This window comes from Osmia lignaria, chromosome 13 (assembly GCF_051020975.1).
Source record: "Osmia lignaria lignaria isolate PbOS001 chromosome 13, iyOsmLign1, whole genome shotgun sequence".
In the NCBI taxonomy this organism is placed as follows: domain Eukaryota; kingdom Metazoa; phylum Arthropoda; class Insecta; order Hymenoptera; family Megachilidae; genus Osmia; species Osmia lignaria.
This window is the reverse complement of record NC_135044.1, coordinates 4,495,921-4,510,570: the sequence shown is the minus strand read 5'-3', so window position 1 is coordinate 4,510,570 and position 14,650 is coordinate 4,495,921. Positions and strand designations below refer to the sequence as shown.

The window sequence follows — 14,650 nt, the reverse complement described above, 5'->3', positions numbered from 1 at the left end:
ATCTCTCGATAAAAATATAAAATCTGATAGTTTATTCAAAGTTTCATTTAATTGATTGACGAGATACGAAATGTGGAGAAGCATCGAATAAAGTCATTAAAATTCCTAATGAAAACTCGAGATACAATTTCAGTGTCGAATCTGAAAGGGGAGTAAATTAACCTGGCTGATGTATTAAGTAATTAAAGCGTTTAACTAAAATTAGCTGTAATTAGAGCTGGTACCGTGTCGACAGTGATTGCTGAATATTTGCCGACGAAGGAATCGAACGGTGATCAATCGATTAATCAACTTCTATTGGAGCTAATTGCAAATATACGTTCGAGGTTTTTTTACAAAATTATAATTATATAACAGTAACAGGATAATTAATTTAATATAAATTACAAATTATTTCGATGCGGAGAATAAAAATGCACGAATTACATAAAGACTGAAAGACTCGTCGGTTTACCTTGAACACATTATCGGTTTTATTTTCGCATTTGTACGCCACATGCGTTCCAATTATGCTATTATATCGGCTACCTCTCGTCGATACATTTAGAAATCGAACGGAGAACCAAAGGTACTGGGTTATTAGGTCGACAGCTAAATTCGCGACCCTAGCGTTCCACGCAATCATTTATTAAAATTGACAAAATACCAATTTTCACTCGTACATTAAACGTGTTAATATCAATATGCACATTTCGTTAGCTCCTCTTTGTACATCCTTGATTACACGCGGAAAAAGGGGTAATTTCTCTTTGAAAAATGACCCTGTTAACAGGTTGATGACCGTCGCGCTGCGAAACACAGGAAACATCCGTGTCTGTTTTACAGGAAGGTCAACCGATGTTGAATATTACCTCTGGCTGGCCGACAGACAGAGAAACGCATACAACAGGCTCGATAGATTGAAATCGCCGACACGTTACAAATTGTCCCTACCGATTAGATGCTGGCAAATCGTCGGATAAGTGGAATCGCCGTTCCCGTCACGAATATAATCTATGAAATTTCTAACTCCTACAATTCTACGTTCGCGATGGAAATTCACCGCGTGGATGAAAACTTTGAAATTAGTCTGTTCGATAGAACTAACATTAGGCGAAGCGTATGATTACTCGTGAATTTTCTAATTAATGTCAAATTGATTCAACGAGCTTCGAGGAAAGTAGTTGCCTGTTAACTGGTACGATTTTTCTAGAAAACCTTCCAACGTTTCTTTACCGTTCACAGAACACTGTGTTCATGGTTTTGCATGCGGTTGACGTGATAGATTGTAAGGGAAACGTGTTACCGATACGAGCTTTTACATGTCACGCGAACGACATTTACACGCGTCTCGTATGTAAACGTCGAATTCGACGTGGCGTTATCAGCAGACCAGTTTCGATCTGATTTCTAACTGCAGAAATGAACGAGACACACTACTGTTTCCCTCGATATAGATTGTATCGTCTTTGAATCCTTTAACAACACGATATTTCAATTGTTCTAGATTTTCTACGCAAGATCATGCTTAGAATGAAAATTCTCCAACAACATAGTTGATAATAAATTACAAATTTTTTTCATTTCCTTTGTCGAATTTCTTTTTTTTTTCAAGCAAGCTCGATAGCGCGATATTCCTAGAGGCAACTACGGAACAAACGAGTTGGCAAAACGAAGCAAGCATGCTTGCAAAAAAATTCAATTTGGAGGAAAAATAATAACGAAGTACGGCTCTCGAGGGTTGTTTCACGCTTCCAAATGCTTCCCTTGACAACCGCTGATGAATTCGTGGAAAAAGAATAACTGCAAGCTTCAACTTCGCGTGAAACTTTTGTTTCTCTATTTTTTTTATCACCAACCTTAATTAAGAGAAACAGAGTCGACTCTCTCTCTCTGGCTATAACTGCTTATTTGATTACTATGAAATGTTTATTCCACTGAAATTGAAATATTTCGGAAACAATGATAATTAGAAGTTAGAGCAACAGATGTCACGTGTAACCTGTTGCAATTTTTCGGCTTATTTCAAGAGGATGCACTTTGACCCAACCGAAATCGATTCGTCGCAACTGTGAGCTACGCTATTCAAACAACGTTGCAGACTCGTCTCACCTGTGTTGCTTTCTCCAAAGATAAATTGCAGGAACGACACGAGAAATATAACGCATGCAAGACAATATTGTTTGCAGCACCGCGTTCCATTTTCCTCTAGAATTACACACCCGATTGTTCTAATCAAGGAAGAAACAGAGATGAATGATTCGATTCGTAAGTGAATGCGACAAGCTCGATGCAATTCCTATACGATACTTCGTTTTTATTTTATTCTATTTTAAAGTTCAAAATTCCTATTTTATTTAGGGTTTAAAAATTTTCGTTTTAAAACAAAATTAAAACGGTACATTTTTAACATTTTCTCATTCATTAATTATGCGGCTAAACTGAATTCATAGCAGAGGTGAATCTCACAAAAGTCATCCTGGTAATTATAATATATTTAATGCTCCAGGTTAACAGGATGAATGTTAAAAATAAAGCTACATTTTCCAGTTACTCGTATTTCATCAGAATTTTTCCGTCTCTGTGTTTCTCGCCTCACGGAATCTTGACTTTCCATTTTAATTAAAAGAGGTGTCTCGTACAATGTTTAAACTACAAAGCCCTGGTTCTAGGTCGTGAATTAACTCCACGTATCTTTAAAAAAAAAAGAAACTATGCATGTTACTCGAATTATACCTAACGTATCATCTTCCACGAAAAAAAAATGATTATCAAACGTTTTCAAAGAATGAAACATCTATTTTTTATGCTCTAACAATTTTATGATATTAAATAGAGATACGAGAAATATAAGATTCTATTTTTAACGCGTACAAACTGAAACTAATTTGCTTTCTCTCTTTACACAGCATCTTTACAATCTAAAGCTTCGGTTTTACTCGCTTTTCTGTTTAAAATCCGTTCTCTCAATACACTTTCATCCCTCAAGAACACTTATACTTTGTAGAAACTCTCGTTATTACCGCAAAACCACTCTAATATCCTTCTCTATTCTTCGTATCCTAATTTTCGCAATACCACTTCCTGTTCACCCTGCAATGTAATCTGAACTGAAATGATCAATAAACTCCTAGTACCTCTTTTATTTCATCTATTTGTACGAAATCCTATATTGAATTTTAACTCTGAAACATTTTGAAACTACAGATGTAACGTAAAATATAACATTCAATTAGTCGCTTCCATACTTTTGTCCATTTACGTATAGAACACTTATTGAATGCGATTCACTGAAGAAGTCTGAATATGTTGATGCATATTCATCGGCGACTTCCAGAAACGAGATTGACGCGATCGCTCTTTCAGACGAACGTTTACGTCGAAAGGTGAAAAATCGTTGAATAGAATCAGCTATTTATTGAAATGCCTAGTGCAAATGAATGCGCAGGAGACTGGTTATACGAATGATTGCTTCAATTATGTTAACATTAATAAAGTTGATATAGCGTGAGACTTTTATATCCGTAACGAATGCGTCGAGATTAATGAAGAAATATTTGAATAATTCTTATTTGATTAGCTTTAATTTAATTTAACCACAAGTAGATTAAGAGATCCTCCTCGGAATCAAATGAGGCTGCTAAAAAAGAAAAGGAAGGATTACATGCAAGTTTTAAACTGTGAGAGCCGGTTAACGTCCCAGCCTATCTTCAAGGACCATTTATTACGTCTGAGAACAGTTTAGCTCTATTAAACGTAAAGGACAGTTATTCCCATCAGAGGAGGAATTCTTCTATCGTACTTTCGCGAGCGGCATCCATCAGGAATAAACTTTCCAACACCTTTCTAGAACATATTCGCATAAACATCACCGATTTATTTCTGTCGATAAATCAAAGTCCTTTTCGATGTCAAATAGCTGACGACAATTCGTCGACTCAGCTTATAAATCTTGTTGTAACGCGGTGTGCCACGTAGGGGCGGTCGTATCGATAGTGTGACGTTCATTAACGAGATTTGAAATCGTTGCGAGAAACGCAATTTGAAATCGAGCAAAGCCACGTCGAGCGGGCGATGATTAATAGACATGCTGGGCTACCTTTGCGTTCGAATAAACACGAATTCGATGCGGCGCGATGCGTTCGCTTTTAAAGAATCGAAAGGAATTAACGTGGTAAAATATTCATCGAAACGACGCTTCCCTGTTTCGCACTTATTTCAAACCCCTTTTCATCAGAGTACAAAGGAAGGAAATTAGTTCGACGATAGGTAATTACACCGAGGAAAATTTACATCCAGGAAATTTTACAAGGACGTGGTGTTTACGGGATCGAAATTGGAAACGCGGAAGATAATAATTTCGGGTAAATAATTACTAGTATTTTCTTCGTACAACAAACGATGCGGAGAAAATAAAATGTAGAAAGTAGAAGATAAAGAAAGAAATTTAAAAGTAATTGAAAGAAAAGGAAACATCTTCGCAGCTATATGAATGGACGACAAGAAAAACGAACGGATAACGAGGAGACGATAAGGGAAACTAAAATACGTTCGGTGTAGAATCGAAAATGGATAAAATGTTGTAAGCTTGAATCGCATCCAAGTATCTCGTAGTAACAATATCTTACAAGAAGTAAAAGAAGAATCAGTTATTAGGGCAGAGTTCAAGGATTTACCGCCATCAGATTTCTCGCTGAAACGTAAAGGAACTAGGAAACGAAGAGGATTTGAGGAAAGTGGAAGGTTTATGAGGGAGACACGTACAACTTTCACACTCCCTTTCAGCAAGGGAGGTTCCTTTTTACGATCGTTGCAGAAATATTGCTTTTCGTGCAACTGCGACAAGTGACGAGCGCTATTCTTTGAATTCTTAAATTCTCTGCACGTACTTATTAAAAATAGAAATTTATGTAAAAAGTTCGTTATATTAAACCTTCGATGTATATCCGATTAATTACACGAAGGTTTAATTATATTTGCAATATCGATCACCTGTGATTGATACGCTAATTGACTCGTCAATTTCGTTATAAAGAAGACTCTAATCAACTCCTTGATTATTCATATAAGCTAATGAGAAAAAAACTACATCTATCCAATTATTTCATATCTTCTGCTAATTAGTTCTGCATCCTATTCGATCTATCCTAGATCGTCATCCGTGAAACGATTTCTTGCATCGATGAGTTTCGTGCCTCCGGATAGCCAGTTTGTTCAGTAATCGCGTTCCTATGCATTCGACACACTCGCAGATAAATCGGTTTCAAGGGAATTCCGTATTTCGACGAACAACGCTTTTTTTCATCGTTCGATCCGAATAGGATTACGTTCTTGTTTGTTCGAGTAGAGCGAGAAAATTCTCGGTCAGACGCCGGTGATTGATCGTTTGCCGCCCGTGTCTCGATCACGATCACGATCACAATTTATTGGCAACTTCCGTTGCATAAGTCTTTCTCTATCGCTATTTCCGACTTCGCGGTCCTTTTAAATCGCAATTCGTGTAAAGTTGCAAGTGAAACGCGTAGTAACAATAGTAGTAATAATATTTCTATATTGTCCTTTTAGAATTTCTCACGCTAAAATATATTTCCATTCAATTTATGTAAGTATTGTATCGAACTACTTATAAAAGTTGAAATAAATAGAAACTGAACCTTCGACTTCAACAAACTTTTATCAAGTTATTATAATGGTATAATTGAATTAGTAGTTGATATGTAATTGATTTTTTCCGATACACATTCCACAATCTTTCTTTAGATGTCCTTGCAACGATCGTAACAAAACCAGAGAGGATTATTAAATGAAAATTCCAAAGTTTTATTACTTTCCTCTCATTCTGTAACTGCTTGTTAACCCAGTCCAGAGAACATTGAAAAACTTGAACAAAGATACTCATCTCAGAATGAACAAAAACATTATGTATCTTCCATAAATAATAAGATGAATAATGATGATACCTGATTTGTATAATTTTCTAATTTGAAATTCACCTCGATTGGAATTTTCATTGTTTTTCTCTCGGTTTATGCAAATGTTCTGCCCATCGATCAATCAATCAATCAATCAATCAATCAATCAATCAATCAATCAATCAAGGGAATAATTATTTAAATTAGTAAGGTTATTGTTTTCTAGTTTATAGAAAAAAAATATATATAAGAAGTGTAATGTAGAATCATAAATAAAATATTTTTTGTATCTACTTTTTCAAGATACATTAGTTATAATATATACAAGATAGTATAATGTTCCCGTAAAGATACTATTTCAATTCCGCCCTTATCTTTATTCTACTATATTTTAATAGAGAAACATTCGACCGGATATATTTATCTTTTTCAGATACTGTTGCTACGTATGAATAATTTATAAAGCAATTCACGGCGCTCATAAATTCGCTGTCGTTGTTATGTAAAATTGTCTGCTTATGTAAAATCTGCTTCTGCGCTACTTCAAGAGAAGAGATAACTTTCGCGTTTTCAGCCTCACTATTCGACGTCTGTAATTGATTAGAATAATAAAAAAACATCCTAAAAATATAGCAAAAAGTTGAAGTAGCAGATTCTGTTATACAGTTAAAATATTGAACGAAGACAACCTGATTGATCTTATCGAGATTTATTGATTAATCGTATCCTTAAAAATTCTTCTTAAACGATTATATTCGGTATATCGGAAAAAACCACTTGTCTTATTCAAATTAATTACGAACAACGGATATCTAGTTGACTAGCGAAGGAGAAGAGTTTAAGGGTGGTATCCTGGCAACCACAGGGGAGAAATTCTAGTTGAAAGGCGAAATACCGGCAAACGACGTACGCTTTTGACGGCTATTAATCGTGGGGCTGTACCTCGTCTGTCGTTTGCAAACAGCCAGTCAATTACTAAAACTCCATTCTACATTTTCTTGGATTCACTTCATTCTGGTGACGATTTTCTAGCCAGAGGAACAGGAAATAAAATGCTTTCGATTTTACACTGTCACGCCTTGCACTCTTAAAATCGTTTTATTTTCCTGTGTTACATCAGTGTTTCTAGCTTCCCTCACCGCGAAATTCACATTTTCCATGTACCACGATGCAATTACGAACGTGTATCATCTGCTATCAGAGACTCTCCCGTTAATGAGGAATCAGGTTCGAATATTCTCTCCGATGCCGACATTTCTGACAATGTTCATAGTCAGCAAAGTGAGCTGACCATACTTCGTCGATGTCGTAATTAATGGAACACAGAGAGGATATGCGAATCTCATTAAATGCCTCACCGATCAACGTCGATTATCGTCCATTAACCCTCGAATTGTCAACATTTGACAATTCATTACCGAACATTTATTTGTTAAATAAATTTTACTGCACATTGAAATATATTGCAATAACCGTAACTATTAAATAGGAACTTCTGGATATTAATAATTTAAATTCCCTCTTTTCTACGGTTATCATCGAAATTTACATTAACTTTGTTCTAACAAATTATGCACAAAGATAACGCGTGAAAATTGCATTAATTCACTGACTGGCTTTTAATGGACACTGTCTTTTAAATTAAGTGACAAGAGAAGAAACCATGAAAAATGTAAACGGTACGATAACGCGGGGTTTATGTTCATTCAGCGTGTTTAAACTCGTAGCTAAGAATCATGAATGAAAATGAGTTTGCTCGTTAGTTTGTTTACTTCATCATCTTTACGTTTGCGTCTTAAGCGAGAATAATTTTGCAGCGACCATCGTCCGTTTCCGGTTCTTTGAAAAGTTTTCAAATATAAGACAAAGTTGCTTTATATTTATTTTCCTAATAATCGTATTAAAATGGTGTTCTAATTTCAAGAATTGGCACACTTACATTACTGTTATGCGATTAATGACGGTGCGCTAATTCAACACCGATAACACGGTTTAATTGATTTACTAACAAAACATGTTCCGTTTCATTTCTGTTTGCCGGTTATTATCCCAATTATGAACAAACATTATCTATTTCCAGATTAAAAATAACACATGCACGCTTACCTCTGTTTGTACGTCCATATTAATCAGCAGATGAACTGTGATGTACCCTGAAAAAAAGAAATATATAAATTTATTCATTGCTGCAACAAAATATTCATTTGATTTATGCAAATAATTCAAAGAAATAACTAATTTTCAACTGAATTTCACAATGTATGCTGTTATTGATGGAAACAAAGAGGAAGTGTATTTACTCCCGTTCTATTCCCACTGCTAGGGAAACATCATTTTCGTTTTCGCGTTTATTAGCAATATTATTGCGGACGTTAACGTTAATACGCGTATACGTATGGTGGTCGATGAAGTTATCAAAGTCGAGCAGCTGCTTCGAAATTTAATCAAACTTTCAAGTGTTTACTGAAATTACATCATGTTGTTGCTTTCGAAGAACGATGCGTTTCCAACCTCGTCGATTTCAACGTCAAAAGATTCTATCAGAATGAAATTGTGAGTTTAAAATTCTTCGAATTCTCCCAAGACAGCCATTGTAACAGAAATTCATGACAGAAAATTTGCCGAAAATAACTAATACGCCACATCAGTTTAAAGCTTAAACCTTCAGCAAAACGACAGCATACACACCTCATTATTATTTCCAATACAAAATAACTGATTGTCAGTTTTATCCAACAATGGGTCAGAATTAAACTCATGTATTATTCCATGGCGTATTTCAATCAGGATATTTTGTAATGAAGGATATCGAATAATTTCATTCAGCGGATAACAAAGAAAGAAAATATTTTACAAAAATTATTTGAAATATTTATTTCCTATCATTAAAATTCTTTCATTCGAAAATTGAAGCACCTAATTTTAGCCGAAGCCTACTTGCGTTTATTTCGTAGGTGTGGGTCAGGCGTCGCCCAATATCCATAGCTAATACAATTTACGATCGCTCCAGCTAGGCTTTTCGAGAGACAAAATTCGACCTCGACTAATTATGTTACTCTCGAATCTGAGCCTCAAAGAGGAATCGAGTTCACGCGAAATGGTGTTCGATTTCAAGAGGAGGGAAAAAAAAATGATACAGTTTCGCTAGGAACATTACGATTTCACGGTACGATGTTTTTGGCTCTCAGCCAACTTTCGACGAATTAACTACCGACCACAATTTCCATCAGCAATTCGCCATTCATCACCAGAGCACAACCGACAGGATACCTGCGTCATTGGAGCTAAATATTTTTTTCTACAAACTCGAAAATCATACTTCTCCGCCAGAAACACGTCGGCGCAACAATTTTCCATCGAGTTTTCACTGGCTCTCGATGGTTTCTGACAGTTTTAATAACTCGAATATCACCGACACTTTTCAACGGAAAACAAATCACTGTTACAAGGTTAACAGAGTAAAAAATATCCTGAGAGGATGGGTCAACGAGTGAACGATTCAGAGAAAAAAGCTTCACGTCGATAAACGTCCCGAGTGTGTATGTTAAAATTGATTTACGACAACAAGGATGGAGAAAAAACCGAGTGTGTCTGACTTGAAATTCTCTTAGGGTGCGCCGCCAGGAATTAAGTGTTCCCAGTGATTGAAAATCAATAAAAGAAGTAAGTTTACAAAATTTGTAACATCACAAAGTATGGGAAATCGAGATATTTGAAAATTCGGAAATTGGAAAATTGCAAGACTAAAGAGCTGGAAATTTGGCAAACTGAGAAATTGAAAAGTGGGAAAGCTGGCAAACTAAGAAATTGCAAAGTTAAAAAAATGAAAAATTTGAAAAATTGAACAGTAAGAAAGCAGGAAAATTGAGAAGTTGAAAAATTTCACGTACCTAAAAATCTCTGTAAATAATTGCACAAACAGACGGTTATTATTAAAACTGCGGACGATAAAATGCATTACCTACATTCGAGCAATTCGCGTAAACAAAAAGTACTCTACATTAAACGGGTCCTACCATTCATAAGAAAGTATTGAGATTTAGCAGACTTCCAACCATCAACTTTACAATGGCATTCTTTTTTCGGCTCTGAATAAAGCTCGTCATACCCAGAAACCGAGAAAAATAAAAGTTTCAAAAAACCACACGGATTCAATCGCGGTGCTGTTTTTCCACGTTATTTTTTCCATTCTAAAGAAACTTTCTACACGATGTATAATAAATAACAATGATATTTCTATATTCCATTTTTGAAAATAGAATGGAAATTCTATATTCCATTATTACGATTTTTTCAACCGAAACCCTTTAACGTACAACAGTAATGAAAACTTAAAATCAAAATAAAAAACTGTGCTTATCATCTATTTTAAAATTTCCACGAGAAGCCTTAAATTTATACAGCATCTCTGTTACATGGAATTTACCGATGAAGCTCGCTGAAACGAAACATCAACTATCTTGCTACACGTTTATTAAATCCCCAGTGGAGGTTCTGACTTGTAAAAACCTTTTCACTATTTCCATAAAATTCCTCTAGCGGTTAGGTGCATGCTCGCTTTTGCATTTGTATCGGACGTTGAATCGATCCGTCTGTTACTCAGCATTTATGAACAGAGTACATTCACCACCTCCAATATCCACCAGCTGCTGGTATCGTGAAAATTTTTTTCTATCAACTGTAACAAGGGTTAGGTTGACTTAACAATTCTTTGATACTTTGAAAGATCTATGAAAGGATCGTCTTGATGATTCTATCGTGACTTAACAACTCGTTCAGTACCGTAACGAAAGTAATTATCATCAAATCCCTCGTTTCCCTGGGTCAGACATTTCAGGATCAATTTTTACTATCGAGGGTTGTAAAATCGCCAAATGTAAATTCAGGAAAAAATTGTTTCAAATGGAATGTTATATTACATAGATACATAAAACTAATTTATCTCTCGTGCAATCACACGAAAAGGGGTCGACAAAAGCACAAGTAAGGAAATCTCAAGATCCAATCTAAAGAAATTTGATGCGTTTACCTTAACGAAGTGACAAGTAACAGGTGTTATACCTGACACAACAATGTCCCATAGAACGACACGGACAGTTATTAAACTTGGCTGAAGGGAAAATTATAAAGCTCATCCTGTCAAATGATTGGGTGTTGTTACAACGAAGTAGGGAAAGCAAATATTCCCTTGCAAAATTTTCATTCCACAATTGATTCATTTTAATCTAAAAATCGATAAAGCCCAATCAGCCGTGTAACAGAAATAATAGCCCGAAAGATTGATTCGAACCAGTCAAGTTTTTTCTTTCAACAAGATCTTGATCGCGTAATATTAATTTCAATTTGCACGATCAGAGGGGTATGAATGAAAGTGCTTTCGGAGGAGACTCCAACAGGACGTAATTAAATCGTGATGGGTCAAACGGGGTTGTTAAAGGGTGAAGAACGTACGACTCCTAATACAAATTGATTTGCGTTCATGAAACAGCTTATGGCATCAAACTACGATCCTCCTGAGACCTCGTATATTTCATCCTCGACAAATATTCACCAGTAAACGATGATTATTCCTCGGAATTTTCTTTATCGCATTATATAACATTCTTTTCTTTGAATTATTATTGAATTATACGGAATTGTGGCGTTGGTCATTGGTAGCCTTTAATATTCGACGCGTTAATTAATAAATTATACAAAATTTGAAGGGTGGATCACCAGTAACATCTATAGCAATCTCTTCTCCCATCTATCAGTGATACAATATTAATTATTTATAATCCCAAATTTCAATACGTAATGAATTTTATAATCGCCTTTAGCTACCGACTGAATCCACTGATTAATCTCACTTAATCTTATGAAATCTCTGTAGCAGCAGGAATTAAGAAATTCCTTTCTCGTTATTAATCATTTACTGATTTCTTTTGTGTCGATCAGGAAACTTTAACCGAAAAAAAACAACTCGTACCTACGATATTCAATTATTTAGACAGGAAACATGAAAAAGAGAATGATTGAAAAACTCTTACTAGACATCAAACGAAACCACTTGTAATGAAAAAAAGAAAAAAGTGAGCTTTCACAGAGACGTTAAAAGTTGATCTCATGTCAAATAAAATAACATTGAAACGGCTAATAAAACCAGTTTATACGGATCGACGTCGAACACATCAATCCGAAGGAACATCAATTCGAAAATCAATGTTTACCTATCAGCTGGATAAAACATTCCCGGGTGGAACTGTGTTATTATTTCAGCTGCGGCCGAACAACGTCAACGATGTAATTCACGGATTTATCGTGGCATGAACAACTTCGAGGTGCATTTTGTCGATTGCCAAAGGCTGCTCTCGATCCGAACGAGCAAGGCAGCAACGCGTTAATTCGCATTTCCTTTGATCATGGAACGTGTCTTTCGTAATTGATAACTAGAAATTTCCGGGAAAGGAAAGGTCACCAGTGATATTGCTCCAAAGATAGAAAACAGTTTCATTGGAAAAATTAAACGGTATCGAGTGAAACATCGCTTGATTCGTGTATTAATCCGGAAACAGAGGCGTTTCAGAGATATCGAGGACACCAGTTGATAGTCTTTTTTATTGTCTATAAGAAAGTGTTAAGGTATTTTGATCGAAAATTGATTGGTTTGGAAGATATTTCAAGGAGAGACCGGGATAGCCTAGGGAGGAGCCCAACAAATAAGCCTCAACTTCTCCCTAAGATATCTTTCGAATTAATCAATTTTCCACCCAACTATCTTAATACTTTTTTATAGAGAATAAAAAAACCTAGCAATTGGTGCCCTTGACATTTTTTAAACTCTTCTACTTCCGGCGTAATACGAAAATCACATCCATTCGTCGATATTTAATTTTGTCCAATGAATTTTTTGTCCTGAGAGAGTTAAACCTGATCGACGAATAAAATTGATAAATTTATAAATCTAAAGCCCGTTTACTCGAGCTCGCAGTGACAATTTACACCGTCGAGCCACAAGTGACATTCCCATATTTTATTTTTCAGTTATTTTTCACCGCTGTCAGGAAATGTTTAATGCATCAGATGCGATTAAAAGAAATACATATCATTACACGGACGAATATAGCAGCACAGAAAAATGAAAAATACACCCTGCCCATTGTTTTTAACAAATAACGCTCTCACGAGCAGCATCAACTCACCGAGTCATAATTTGTTTCAGTGTTATTTATGTGCAAGCACATGCATTCATTTCATTTTTCTGGACATTTTCAATCCGAGCATACGCAAGTTGTGACATTCGTTCTAGACTTTATTTTTTGACAAATAAATAATTTTGAAATATTCCCGACTATCTCGCCCAATTAGCTTGAGCCTTTCCTATTCATTTATACAAACATAAATTTATAACTTTGTCATGTTTCATTCTCGACCAATCCCGCTTCTAAAGCTCATTTCCCGAGAACGCTACGTTTAATAGAGCTGGAATGATTTCAATTAAGCAAAGCGTTCAGAGGGTAGCTATAAAATTATTTCATTTGCACTCGTTTTCAGCTGAAAATCTGATGGTTTGTTTCGAAAACTTAACTTTCGTAGCTAAGTTTAATACCCTTCAGAAAATTTGTTATAATATATTTCTATTAAAATAAATTGTTTCGATATATCCATTCCTGAAACGTCGTTAAAAACGCGGATAACGATTAAAATATCACCACTAAATTAATATCTCCATTACCCATCAATTTGGCAAATGGATCGTCGAAATTTCCCGTTTAATTTCATTTTCACCAATGAAACGCATCTGGTCGAGATCATTGAATAAATCATTCACTTCGAAATTATTCGCGATGCTTTTTTGGTAACTAAATATCAATCAATAATTAGTTAATGACTTCGGTTTATTTAATTCTTATTCAAAATAAGTTATTCGTTGAACGCCAGTTATAAATATCAATTGCTTTCGTGATTCCTTATCGAATGTAAGGCTACCGAGCCTAATGAAAAAGTTCGTGTCGGAAGGTGAATGGGAACGTTCGAATTAAAGATTCGCCAAGTGTTTAATTAAAGTTTCCACTCGTGAAAAGCTTTACAGCGGTTTAAACGAGCGTTCTATTCAGTTTAAAATCACGTCTTGAATCGGCTGTAAAGCACCGCGGGGACTATTCTTCTTAGGTCTTTCAATGCGACCGATATTTGCTGAAAGCTGAAGATATTTGCTACAACAGTCAGATAAAACCTTCTTTCGAACCGTTGCCGAGGAATTCGCGATCAATTTTTCGTGACAAATCTCCGCCGAATGGAATTCTTTCGAAATAATTCTTTGAAACGTGCTTTCCTTGTTTAAGATCGATTCTTCACAGATTTAGAATTTCTACACGAACGTGATACAAATGAGGTATAAATGTGAGTAAAAAAACGATTGGAAAATCGTAACCTCGTACCAGAATTATAATGATTGATCGAAAAACAGAATTAACATCGAGGCGGATTGTGAATTCAGTGATACAAGTCAACGATTGGTGAGTCACATGTTTTATGGTTCCTCCAGTCTCCATCGTATCGTTGAATAAATCTTCTTGAACGACACAGAGTGGTTGTATTTTTTCTATTTTATCGAGGTCACGCTGACCCTGAATATTATAATAGAATGCAATAATTTATGTTTTACTTGTTTGCCCATGGTGAGTTACGATCGGACTTTTTCAATTTGTTATTTCATTTCGACGAATTATAACACTCTACTGATTGAAATATTCCATTAAGTGCCTATGTTGAAGGCA

At 35.4% G+C, this 14,650-nt stretch overlaps 1 protein-coding gene across 3 annotated transcripts in view; it reads right to left on the bottom strand.

The window, feature by feature from the left end:
- Nucleotides 1-14,650, bottom strand: part of Dh31-R (Diuretic hormone 31 Receptor) — a 63,922-nt gene that overhangs the window by 42,244 nt on the left and 7,028 nt on the right. For all 3 annotated transcript variants that reach the window (XM_034319907.2, XM_034319906.2, XM_034319909.2), the window contains exon 2: nucleotides 7,998-8,044. Coding sequence is in view for 2 of the 3 variants with exons in the window: in XM_034319906.2 (XP_034175797.1) it covers nucleotides 7,998-8,015 (18 nt within the window). In the remaining variant the exon portion in view is untranslated. The remainder of the gene's footprint in view (nucleotides 1-7,997; nucleotides 8,045-14,650) is intronic.